At 44.7% G+C, this 12,724-nt stretch overlaps 1 protein-coding gene across 1 annotated transcript in view; it reads right to left on the bottom strand.

Annotated features, from left to right (window-relative positions):
• Positions 1-10,440: 10,440 nt before the first annotated feature.
• The window catches only part of GEN1 (GEN1 Holliday junction 5' flap endonuclease), a 45,305-nt gene continuing 43,021 nt past the window's right edge, over positions 10,441-12,724 (bottom strand). The window contains exons 13-15 of the mRNA XM_075266806.1: positions 11,752-11,960; positions 11,340-11,568; positions 10,441-11,300 (exon numbers count right to left, since the gene is read on the bottom strand). Of these exons, the coding sequence (XP_075122907.1) occupies positions 10,441-11,300; positions 11,340-11,568; positions 11,752-11,960 (1,298 nt within the window). The remainder of the gene's footprint in view (positions 11,301-11,339; positions 11,569-11,751; positions 11,961-12,724) is intronic.

Raw genomic sequence — 12,724 nt, 5'->3', positions numbered from 1 at the left:
ACAGTAAAGAACCAGTTCCTGGGTAGGCTATTCCAACAGATTCACATCCTTACAGTAATATACCAGTTCGTGGGTGGGCTATTCCACAGATTCTCATACTTACAGTAAAGAACCAGTTCCTGGACAAGCTATTCCAACAGATTTACATCCTTACAGTTATATACCAGTTTCTGGGTAGGCTATTCCACAGATTCACAGTCCTTACAGTAAAGGACCAGTTCCTGGGGTAAGCCATTATAACAAAAAAATAGGTAATTTTCTGGTGACACATTCCTTTTAAGCTTCCCGAATCTGTCTCTCCCAAATCCCCAATACACATGCACACTTGGACATGGATTTCTTGTGACCATCATGTTTTGGTCAAGGCAACTTGTGAGTTGCAACGTGACCACATTCACTTTCTTTGTGTGTGAACATCTTGGACATGTTGGAAGTTGGACATCTTGATCTTTGGCTGTATGTTGTATGTTGCGGCCATAGCTGGCCTGGAGTCGTAGCCATTCGCACTGCTGCTTTTTGATGTGGGACTCCACCCTGGAGAGTCCTGAGCTGGAGGCTGCCTCTACAAACTGATCTACAACATTGAGAAAGTAATGACCGTGCTAATAAACTTTCCAGCAGTCGTCTCCACGAGTCTCCACGTCTCACAAATTGCTTGCTTGGCTGTGGATAATGATTATTTTTCGGCCCATTCTTTATACAAGAAAAGCAATTTCTTGCCAAGTTTAACACAAATTAGCAATTGGTATTTCTTTCTAGTAAATGCCACATCGCCCGCTATAAATCAGCCGGGTAATTTAGGCATTAAGCAGTAAAGGCTTTGCTCCATTATATGAATGAACCTTGTTTAACCCCTTCAATATCTAATATTGTTATGTTATACTTATCCCATTAAACAGCGGTTGTCTCAGAAGAGTCTCTTCACTATAGACAGCCGCTGACCACTGCAGGTCTGGCTCCTGCAGGCGGCACTTTTCTTGCCCCATGTTTTGTGCAGAAACTTAACGGGTAGGCTATTCCACAGATTCACATCCTTACAGTAATAGTCCAGTTCCTGGGCAGGCTATTCCACAGATTCACATCCTTACAGTAATATACCAGTTCCTGGGTAGGCTATTCCACAGATTCACATCCTTACAGTAATATACCAGTTCCTGGGTAGGCTATTCCACACATTCACATCCTTACAGTAATATACCAGTTCCTGGGTAGGCTATTCCACACATTCACATCCTTACAGTAATATACCACTTCCTGGGTAGGCTATTCCACAGATTCACATCCTTACAGTAAAGAACCAGTTCCTGGGCAGGCTATTCCAACAGATTCACATCCTTACAGTAATTTACAGCGGCTGTCTCAGAAGAGTCTCTTTACTATAGACAGCTACTGATCACTGCAGGTCTGGCTCCTGCAAGCAGCACTTTTCTTGCCACATGGACCCCATTATAGTGTATGGGGTCCTTGTGTTTCCCCAGGTAACTGCTTTATAATACGTATATGAAACCCGAACGCAGATGTGAATGAAACCATAGATAGGGCAGGCACATGGTGGGAGCTGCTCTTTTTTTCAGCTTCCTACATTGGCACTTAGAGGGAAGTAACTTGTAGACAATCTGCCAGCATGACATATAACAATACTGAATGTCCTTCTACATGGGTAGGACATCTTTATAAGACATCATGGTAATATATTAACATAGTACAGTTGGAAAAAAAAATGTCCAGCAAGTTCAAGCAGGGGATGGGAAAAGGTATGACTGCAGTTGACGGAATAAATATTCTATACATATCCATAACCATCAATGCTATTTTTCTGTAAAATGACTGGGTAGGCTATTCCATAGTCTCACAGTCCTGACAGTATAGAAACAGTTTCTGGGTAGGCTATTCCACAGATTTACAGTCCTTACAGTAAAGGACCAGCTCCTGAGTAGGTTATTCCATAGTCTCACAGTCCTAACAGTAAAGGATTAGCTCCTGGGTAGGCTATTCCATAGTCTCACAGTCCTTACAGTAAAGGACCAGCTCCTGGGTAGGCTATTCCATAGTTTCATAGTCCTTACAGTAAAGGATCAGCTTCTGGGTAGGATATTCCATACTCTCACAGTCCTTGCAGTAAAGGACCAGCTTCTGGGTAGGCTATTCCATAGTCTCATAGTCCTTACAGTAAAGGATCAGCTTCTGGGTAGGCTATTCCATACTCTCACAGTCTTTGCAGTAAAGGACCAGCTTCTGGGTAGGCTATTCCATACTCTCACAGTCCTTGCAGTAAAGGACCAGCTTCTGGGAAGGCTATTCCACAGATTCACAGTTCTTACAGTAACAGTTTTTCTTCATATTTATTGTATGGGCCATTTAATTATTTATACAGGATTATCAAATCTCCCATGAGACACCTCTCCTCCAAACTAAACAGATTTAACTCCTTTAGGCCAGGGCTCCATGTGCAGCAAAAAACGTTGTGTTTTACAGTCCCTGCAAAGTGAATAGAATTCTAGCAAATCTCTTGAACACATTGCAGAAAATACCTGCAGCGGAAATACTGCCATTTCCAAAATTGTCACTTTTTTGGACAATCGCAGCATGTCAGTTATACCTATGGAAACGCTGGTGGTCCACAGAGGAAAACTGTGTTCCTGCCGCAGTTTTTCCTACAGCACTTTTTTTTTTCGTTTTACTGCTGCCGCTACGTGGGGCCTTAGCCTTTAGTCTCTCCTCATACCTGAGGTCCTCCATGATGCCGCTTACGCTAGGTTCACACCTGCGTTCATGTCTCCGTTCTATGGTTTCCGTCTGCTGCATGGCAGAAGACGGAAACCATAGACCGGGTCCGGCCGTGAGCGGCGGTGAGCGTTTTAGGCTCTCCGCCGCGAAACCAGATTTTTTAATCCGGACACAGAGTACTGCATGTCCGACTCTGTGTCCGGATTATAAAACCCGGTTTCGCGGCGGAGAGCGCAAAATGCTCACTGCCGCTCACGGCCGGACATCTTTCTCACCCATTCAAATGAATGGGTGAGAAAGTCTCCTGCAGGTTTCCGTCTCCTGCATCTGTTTTATGCAGGAAACGGAAACCTGCAATAAGGACAGATGAACGCAGATGTGAACGAGCCCTTATCAGTTTTGTGACCCTAATGATCCTTTTTATGAACTGATGCCCTGAACTGAACTACGTATCCCAGATGGGGCTGCACCAAAAGTGTATATAGCAGTAATATTACATCCCTGGGTCCTGTGAGTCCATACCCCTTTTAATATATGACAATAACCTGGTGGCTGACATTGTGCTGTAATATAATCTATGATTTACAAGGACCCCCAGGTCCTTCCCACCACTGGCTCTCCCGGCTTTACTCCCCTACAACATATGTCACTTGCAGATTATTTTTACCCAGATGCAGAACTTTACATTTATCCACATTGAACCTCATTTACCCTGTGGATGCCGAAACATTGAGCCTTTCCAAGTCTGCTTGTAGCCTATGTACATCCTCCATAGACTGCACTGTACTAGATAGTTTGGAGTCATCTGCAAAAATAGAGACAGCACTATTAATCCCATATTCTATATAATCAATAAATAAGTTATATAACAGCGCACCCAGCACTGAACCTTGGGGTACACCACTTATAAAAGAGGACCCAACTCTGAACTGGGGGAGTCTCCTGGAGAATTTTCTACTGTGTGGGGCCACAGTGGAGCCTATTATACTGTGTGTAAGGGATTCTTGGGAGCACATTATGGGGACCACTGTGGAGCATGTTATACAGTATGGGGGCCACTGCGGAGTGCATTATACTGTGTGGGGACCACTGTGGAGCATGTTATACTGTGTGGGGACCACTGTGGAGCATGTTATACTGTGTGGGGGCCACTGCAGAGTGCACTATACTGTATGGAGACCACTGTGGAGCATGTTATACTGTGTGGGGGCCACAGTGAAGCCTATTATACTGTGTGTAAGGGGGTTCTGGGGAGCACATTATACTGTATGGGGACCACTGTGGAGCATGTTATACTGTGTGGGGGCCACTGCGGAGTGCATTATACTTTGTGGGGGCTACTGCGGAGCACGCTATACTGTGTGAGGGGCACTGCGGAGCATATTATACTGTGTGGGGGCTACTGTGGAGCACGCTATACTGTGTGGGCGCCACTCTGGAGAACATTATACTGTGTGGGGCCATTGTGAAAGCATTATACAGTATGGGAGCCACTGTAGTGCCTATTATACTGCATGGCATGACCATTAACAAAGAGATACTGTGCAATGTAAATAACAAAGGAGGTCATTGCATTCACAAATCACGTCGGTCCCTTTAAACAGCCAATCAGCAGGGGTTCTGAGTGTTGGACCCCTGCAGATCAGCTGTAGCTCCCAGCATTGTTTACATGGCAGGTGCTGTGGTGCTTAAACATCATATTCTTGATAATGGCAGTTGTGATTACTATAGTTGTTGTTTCCCTTTCAAGTATCTGAGATACCGCTGTAGCAGCCATAACTGCTTCTATCTAGAATATACAGGCCAAAGTTTGCTCCACAGCCCACAAGACTTTAGTTATCCCTCTGTACTCTGTACAACCAGCACATTGAACATGGTTTCGTCCACATTGCTTCATCCTAGCAAGAGTTATTACAGAATATTTAGGGCCTCTTTCTATCAAATCTCCCTGCAGATTCCATCTGATGTCAAATTGCCGAGGTACAATGAATAAGTCCAAGCAAAATTTTAGAGTGGTTGCTTTGGTCTGCAAGGACGTACGGGTATCTTTGCAGTTTTCAACGGGTAGTTGGCTGTGACTACAGCCAGAGCTCCCCTAGAGAATATTGGGGAGCGCTGTATACATAGCTATGGGAGCCACCATGATGCAGCTCCTCTCTGACCCGGCAGTCACATGACCTGTTGGGCAATAGAGACCTTGAAGCTCCAGATCAGCTCCAGATATATCTGGTGCAAATAGAAGGTTGCAATCCAATAGGAGCTCCTCGTGTGAACAGAGCTTAATAAAACATGCATCAGTGTTTTTTGGGGTTTTTTTTAAAAAAAGGTTTTCAAAAAGATTTTTTCCATGACTGTACACACTGCAGCAAAGATTAGCAAAATGTGTCTGCACTGTCAAATCTCCTCTTACTTGACAATGTCAGCGCTGCTACATCTGCAGTATGTTACTGAAGACTGGTTATTATTAGAGATGAGCGAGTAGTATTCGATCGAATAGGTATTCGTTCGAATACTATGGTATTCGAAATACTCGTACTCGATCGAATACTACTCGCTATTTGAATGGAAAAATTCAACGCTGAACCAGCGTTGATTGGCCGAATGCTATACAGTCGGCCAATCGACTCTGGTTCTTCTCCTACCTTTAGAAGTCTTCTCCGTGCGGCTTCCCCGCGGCGTCTTCCGGCTCTAAATTCAGTCTGCTAGGCATCGGGCCTGGGCAGAGCCGACTGCGCATGCCTGAGCTACAAGAAAATGGCCGCTTTGACTGTAAGCGGCCATTTTCTTGTAGTGCGGACATGCGCAGTCGGCTCTGCCCAGGCCCGATGCCTGGCAGAGTGAATTCAGAGCCGGAAGACGCCGTGGGGACGCTGCAAGGAGAAGACTTCTCGGAGGATCCAGCCCGACCCTCACTCGTGGACTTCGTAAGTTCTATTTGATCGAATGTTGCCTACCCCTGAAACGAGCATTTTTCCCCCATAGACTATAATAGGGTTCGATATTCGATTCGAGTAGTTGAATATTGAGGGGCTACTCGAAACGAATATCGAATCTCGAACATTTTACTGTTCGCTCATCTCTAGTTATTATGTATCACTGGTAAGGGCAGCAAGTTGTCTTATAAAAGGGCAATTTTGGCTCAGCTTTGTATCTACACAGGGATGTTGTGGGTGCTGGGCAGTGAATTTACATGTTAGATTGGAAGACCGGGTTTATATAAATGCATAAAAAAAATTGCAAAAAAAAATTTAACAAATAAATAAATTATATATATACATACACACATAAGGCAATGGTTAATAGAAGGTGGATGTCTCTGGCTGATCCTGTCTTTTCATGTCTGTGAAGGTGCTGTTCCCCTGCTGCACCACATCCCCACATAAAAGGCTCCCGGGGCTCATAGACCCTGTTCTAGCCCAAGTGCTAGTGTCAAAACCCATAAAAGTGATGGCTTGTTTTACACTCCTCTGTGCAGGAAGCAAACCCTCCGCACAACCTGTGCATCCACTTATCTGCCTCTTCTCACAGCTCAGTGCCAAATCTACAAGGAAAACCACAAGGAGACCTTGTAACTTCTAGGAGCAGCCTGATATACCCGTCACACAGGGCAGGGTCACTGCACTGCAATCTATGGCACCAAGCATTGATACATGGTCAACAGGACAGAAGACTGGGGGTATTCTGTATCATTCTGGAGATATTCTCAGTGGCATAACTAGGAATGGCGGGGTCCCGTGGTGAACTTTTGACACAGTCCCCCTGTCTACCCCTTCCCTGAGCTTGAGGACTGTTTTTTTTTTTCCCCACAACTTGGAATTCAGCCTGGCTGACTATAGGGGATCTTTTTTTATATATAGGGTATTTCTTTTTGCTTGACTCAAGTATAAGCCAAGGGGGGCTTTCTCATCACAATAACTGTGCTGAAAAATTCAGCTTATACTCGGGTATATACGGTATATCATACTTGGTCTATGGGATTGTAGATATAAACATGGCTTTGCTACATAGTATTGCTCTATTAAGTCAGAGATACACTTTTTTGATACTGATTATCTTGATTGATTATCTATCTATTTTTGTCAGTACCCGCCAGACTGGTTCTGGCTTTACCTCTAGTGTCGTGTTATATGTTTGGCATTCTTCATCTTGTCCTGCTGCATGATTTTGGCATTTTGATTTTATGCTTTATATTAAAGAGGACCTTTCATGGATTTGGGCACATGCGGTGTTATATACTACTGGAAAGCCGATAGTGTGCTGAAGTCGGCTTTTCCGATCTGTGCCCCAGGTGAAGAGCTATCGGTCCCGGTACCGTAGCTCTTTACAGTCAGTCAGGAACGTCCTTCTCCACAGCAGCGCCTATCGCACTGTACAGTGTAACCGGGGAGGAACGTCCCCCTCCCCTCCTGATAATACTCGTCTATGGACGAGCACTGTGAGCAGAGGGAGGGCGCATTCCCTCCCGCTCACACTGTACAGTGCGATAGGTGATGCTGTGGAGAAGGACTGATAGCTCTTCACCCCGGGCACAGATTGGGAAAGCCGACAGTGCGCTGAATTCAGCACACTGTCGGCTTTCCAGCAGTATATAACACCACATGTGCCCAAATCCATGAAAGGTCCTCTTTAAATAAATTTATTCTTTTTATGATTGAGTGATTTATTGTTCTTTCTGACCTTTCCTTTTTCCATTTTTTCAGAAATGACCTCATACTCTTCACCTAGATCATGCACAGTTATATTATGGATCCATAAATCTACAACCCCATATTGGACATCAAATTTTCATTGTAGCTCGTACCCTTCAATGCCTTATTCCAGAGGTACCAAAATATACATACATCACAAAGGGAACGTTATTGTCCCATCTATGCCAGTTTCTGGTATAGATAGGTAATGATGGGGCATATTTTTGCACAAGGTCCTTTCTTGCACAAAAAAAAAAAAGCACCATATTCGCTTATGTGGGCAAATCAGGGCAGGCAATATAAAACACCAGCCTTAATAAATCTGTCCCTATAAATTTCTTGAGTACTGACCTTTAGGGGCCGCTCACACATACCCGGTTTCCCCGAAAATAAGACAGTGTCTTAGGTCATATATTTCGGAAGAAAATTTTATATGTCTTATTTTCAGGGGATGTCTTACGCAGCGGCTGGACCGGGGGACAATCGGCAGTCATGCCGGCGCTTCCTTAGCGGAGCACCGGCATGACTGCCAGTTGTAGGTAGTCCAGGAGGTGAAGGGGGGAGGTGTTTTATTTTTGGGGAAACAGGGTAGGAATTGGACGCTGATTTGGGGGTGAATTCCACCCCTGAATCAGGGGCAGATTCCTCTGAGTTGTTTTCAAAGGGAGGCAGAGATCATAGCAGGACGCTGAAAAATTAAGCATCCTGCTCGATCTTGCTTTGGATGCCACAGCAAATTCAGCTGTGACTCAAGACTCCCTGCTGATTCACACTTGTGCCCGGTCTCCGCTTGGCATGTTTCCGTCTTCAGCCCGAAAAACTGGACAGGAGACGGAAACTGGCAGTCAGTTTTCAAACCCATTCACTTGAATGGGTTTGCAAAGTGACCGCCTGTGAGCATCTTCAGCATCTCCGCGGCGAAACCGGTTTCGCCGCAGAGACCAGAAGACGCTCACAGGCGGACACTGACTGCCAGGTTTCCATCTCCTGTCCAGTTTCTCGGCAAGAAGACGGGAACCCACAAACCGGAGACCGGGCGCAGATGTGAACCCGCCCTTACAAGAGATTTTCCAGTGTAAACAATAGCAGTATCGAGTCTTTAGAACTGGCATTTCATTGGAAAAAAAAAAAAAAAAATTAAAAATCCGCTTTTTATTAACATAACATAAAATATTAAGAACATACGCTTTATTTATTTTGCAGCGGTTTTGTGAATTGTGATGCTTTCTACTCTGTTTACATTCAAAGTAGAATTTTATAGTACCCAAGATTTGCGAGGTATGAGCTATATCAGGGATAGGGAACCTTTGGCTCGCCAGCTGCTGTGAAACTACAACTCCCAGCATGCTCCATTCACTTCCATGGGAGTTCCAAGAACAGCAGAGCCAGTATGCATGCTGGGAGTTGTAGTTTTGCAACGGCTGGAGAGGTGTACGTTCCCTACCCCTGATCTAAACCAATGAGTTAAAATGGGCCTGTCACCCTGATAGTAAATACTTGAATTTTCACACTATATCTATTCTGGACCATTTCTTCTTATAACTTGATGTAGTGTTGTTCCTCTGTTATTCCTCCTAGAAATTTATGAATGAAATGAAAGCTGAGTGCTGCCAGTTGTCACAACTCTTTGACAAAGGAAATGGTAACACCCCGTCATCAGCTAATTTATAAGGTTCCGTTCCCACGGAGCAATGCGCCACGCATTCAGACACGTAAACACGTGTCATAGTGTGAGCGCTCAAAACAGATCCCATTCACTTCAATGTGTGCCGGCTTACGCGCACTACACATTGAAATCAATGGGAGACTTCACATTGAAGTGAATGGGATCTGTTTTGAGTGCTCACACTCCGTGTATACGTGTCTGAATGCGCGGCGCGTTACTCCGTGGGAACGGAGCCTTAGTTTCCAGGAGGAATAACAGAGGAACACCACATATGCATAAACATGCAAAATTTTTAAGGGCAAACAGCAGAATTTTGAAACCAACTATAAATAACAAATTTGGGAAAAAAAAAAAATAGTCAATACAAAACAAACAAAAGAAATACGTATAAAGCTGTGTAAAGCTTGTCCCACTTAAAACTTTTTTTTTGTTTTATTTCTAAATCCTGGACACAGTCTAAAGGAAAGTTCACATGGTGGAAAATGAAGATAACTTCCGCTTTATTTTCCGCCGCTGTACTCGGCCACGGCGTAGCTGTGACGGAAGGCCGATGCAGATAATTCAGTCTGATCAGCGGGGAGTCCTGAGCCGTGGAATCAGCAACAACATCCAGCTGTGACCTCTGCTTCCCATTGAAAATAGTGGTAGGCAAAATCAGGGTTGACTCTAACGCGAATTTGGGGGCAGAATCCACTCCCTCCATGGCAAATTTCCACGTGTGAACGTACCCTAAAAGTTTTATGTAGATTTAATCTACAAACCGTTTAGAAAAGTAAGGTTATGTTCACACCGGCGTCAGAATCTCAGTACATCTGAGTAAGCGGCCATTTTCTTGTGGCCTATGAACATGTGCAGTCGGCTCTGCCCGAGGCCTAGAAGATTGAAACCCAGGACGGAAGACGACACAGGGAGAGGGCGTTCCAGAAGAAGATGGAGGCATCTCTGGAGATTTCTCTCGCAGCATCGGGGACGCCCCCAGTGCTGTTTGAGCACTTGGGACCGCCCCCAGTGCTGCGAGAGAACTCGTTTACATACCAAAGAAAACCCGGATTTCTACCAAACGGCTGCGTGGAGAAGACATCTAAAGGTAGGAGAAGAATAGTCTTTCTTAAGGCTATTCCGACGTGGTAGGCAGAAAAAAAAATGGTATCCAATGATAGGATCCCTTTAATAAAAAAGTTAATTTTCTTTTTTGCATCTTGTACATGATATTTTCTTCTCCAGTCAGGTCCAAAGTCAATTCAGGACACTTCTAGAATTCTTCACAACTACTTGGTCAGATTACAAGTGAAAGGTTCTTGTTAAACAATGGACAAATAAGAAATAACAGAGAAAGGAAAGGTAAAAACAGATAAAATATTAACAGTTTTGCAATAGTCTGAGTTTTAGTCTTTCGGACAGTGGCAAAGGACTGTCCACCGATATTATCGAGTCGTCATCATCATCACTCAACTCCATCGGAGACTTGCCAGGTAAGACTTTGCCTTCGGGACTTGAAAACACATCATCTAATAAGTTATCTATACTTGGAATGCTATACGGTTCTGGTTCCTTGTTAGTCGCTGGCCTGACAGGGGCCAATTTGCTTATGGGCATCTCCGATCTTGTGCGTTCTTTCTTGAAGACATGTTTAGGTCTACCACCCGACCCTTGTTCATCCTCGTCCTCGCTAGAAGAGACTACTTTATGGCAGACACTCTTCTTTTGGGTCACTTTTGCCAACGATTCAGACACCGTTTTGCTGGAAAGGTTTCCATCGGACACCAGTCTCACAGGAACAAGAGGAGTTTTCTTCACGAACTTGAATGATTTGGTGGTAGGACATTCAGGCGCCCAACAGTTAGGGTTAGATTTTTTGGTAACATTGATATGCTTTTCACTTTTTAGTTCCTTTGTTGGGTTGGATATTTTATAGGATTGAATGTTTTCCTTAGCACTTACAGCATGGTTGGAGCTGGACTTTGTGGCATCCTTTATATTCAGGCTTTGATGTATAGGCTTTGACGGTAGATGTTTCTCAAGGTTTACCGGTGGTTCGAAGGAGGCACACTGGCTGGCATTCTTCAAAAGTAACCGCTCTCTTAAAGGCAACCTCTGGAGATGTGTACTACAAGGAGAGTCTGGTAATGTCAAGACCTTTGGTTTTGAATTAGAAACCTTATGTGCGTCTACATTTTCTTGAGTTGGGTGGTTGACATTGAAGTTGGCCTTTACTGGTTCTCCAGCTTTTAAGCCTGCTTTCATACCATGCGTCTGACCACTGCTAGCATGAGGATCAGTTTGAGGTGACATACTAAATGAGGTGCCATCCCAATCGATGCTACTCAGCTGAAGATCTGCAATCATGGATGAAACATTAGGAGAGGCCATTGAAGACTCTGGTTTACATGGCGCTGGAGAAGAACATTGCTCACCATTTTTGTCTATGTCATCTTCAATACATAGAGGTGTTGTGGAAATCTCTGGGTCTCTTGCTATCAAAGTGACCTTAGGAAGTGAAGGAGCTGCAGTGCCAGCTCTTGATAACAACGTGACCTTAGGAGGTGAAGGACCTGCAGTGCCAGCTCTTGATAAAGTGACCTTAGGATGTGAAGGACCTGCAGTGCCAGCTCTTGATAACGTGACCTTAGGATGTGAAGGACCTGCAGTGCCAGCTCTTGATAAAGTCACTTTAGAAGGTGAAGGACCTGCAGTGCCATTTAGCTCAATCCGCTGATCACTTCCTTCAAGACAAGTAGTGGTTTCAGGTTCTTCTCTTTCTTCTTCAATCCATGGTGAGACATTCGTCTCTACACTTGGCGTTAAACTCATTTCAGACAGGAGCAAAGCAACGTCATCCATATTTGTAGGCACCTTGGGTTTAGGTTTGCTTTTCTTACCTACAAAACAACAAAAATTCCATTTAAGAAACTCCTTACATTTATCATCAAGAAACTTTCGCAGTACATAAACGAGCCATCGGATTGTCCATTATTAGAGATGAGCGAACAGTGTTCTATCGAACTCATGTTCGATCGGATATTAGGCTGTTCGGCATGTTCGAATCGAATCGAACACCGCGTGGTAAAGTGCGCCATTACTCGATTCCCCTCCCACCTTCCCTGGCGCCTTTTTTGCTCCAATAACAGCGCAGGGTAGGTGGGACAGGAACTACGACACCGGTGACGTTGAAAAAAGTAGGCAAAACCCATTGGCTGCCGAAAACATGTGACCTCTAATTTAAAAGAACAGCGCCGCCCAGCTTCGCGTCATTCTGAGCTTGCAATTCACCGAGGACGGAGGTTTCCGTCCAGCTAGCTAGGGCTTAGATTCTGGGTAGGCAGGGACAGGCTAGGATAGGAAGGAGAAGACAACCAACAGCTCTTATAAGAGCTAAATTCCAGGGAGAAGCTTGTCAGTGTAACGTGGCACTGACGGGCTCAATCGCCGCAACCCAGCTTTCCCAGGATCCTGAATGGAATACACTGTCAGTGTATTCCCGTATACCCGATATATACCCCCGATACCCGTTCCAACGGTGTGCCCCCCCACCTTCACCCCAGAAATACCCTGCAAGTCCCCTAGCAATAGGATTGGGGCTATATACACCCACTATTTTTGCTACTGCCATATAGTGCCATTGTCTCACTGGGAATTCAAAGAA

The sequence above is a fragment of the Leptodactylus fuscus genome, chromosome 3 (genome assembly GCF_031893055.1).
Source record: "Leptodactylus fuscus isolate aLepFus1 chromosome 3, aLepFus1.hap2, whole genome shotgun sequence".
NCBI classification, from domain to species: domain Eukaryota; kingdom Metazoa; phylum Chordata; class Amphibia; order Anura; family Leptodactylidae; genus Leptodactylus; species Leptodactylus fuscus.
Note: the sequence above shows the minus strand (reverse complement) of the source record. Positions and strands in the feature narration are given on the sequence as shown.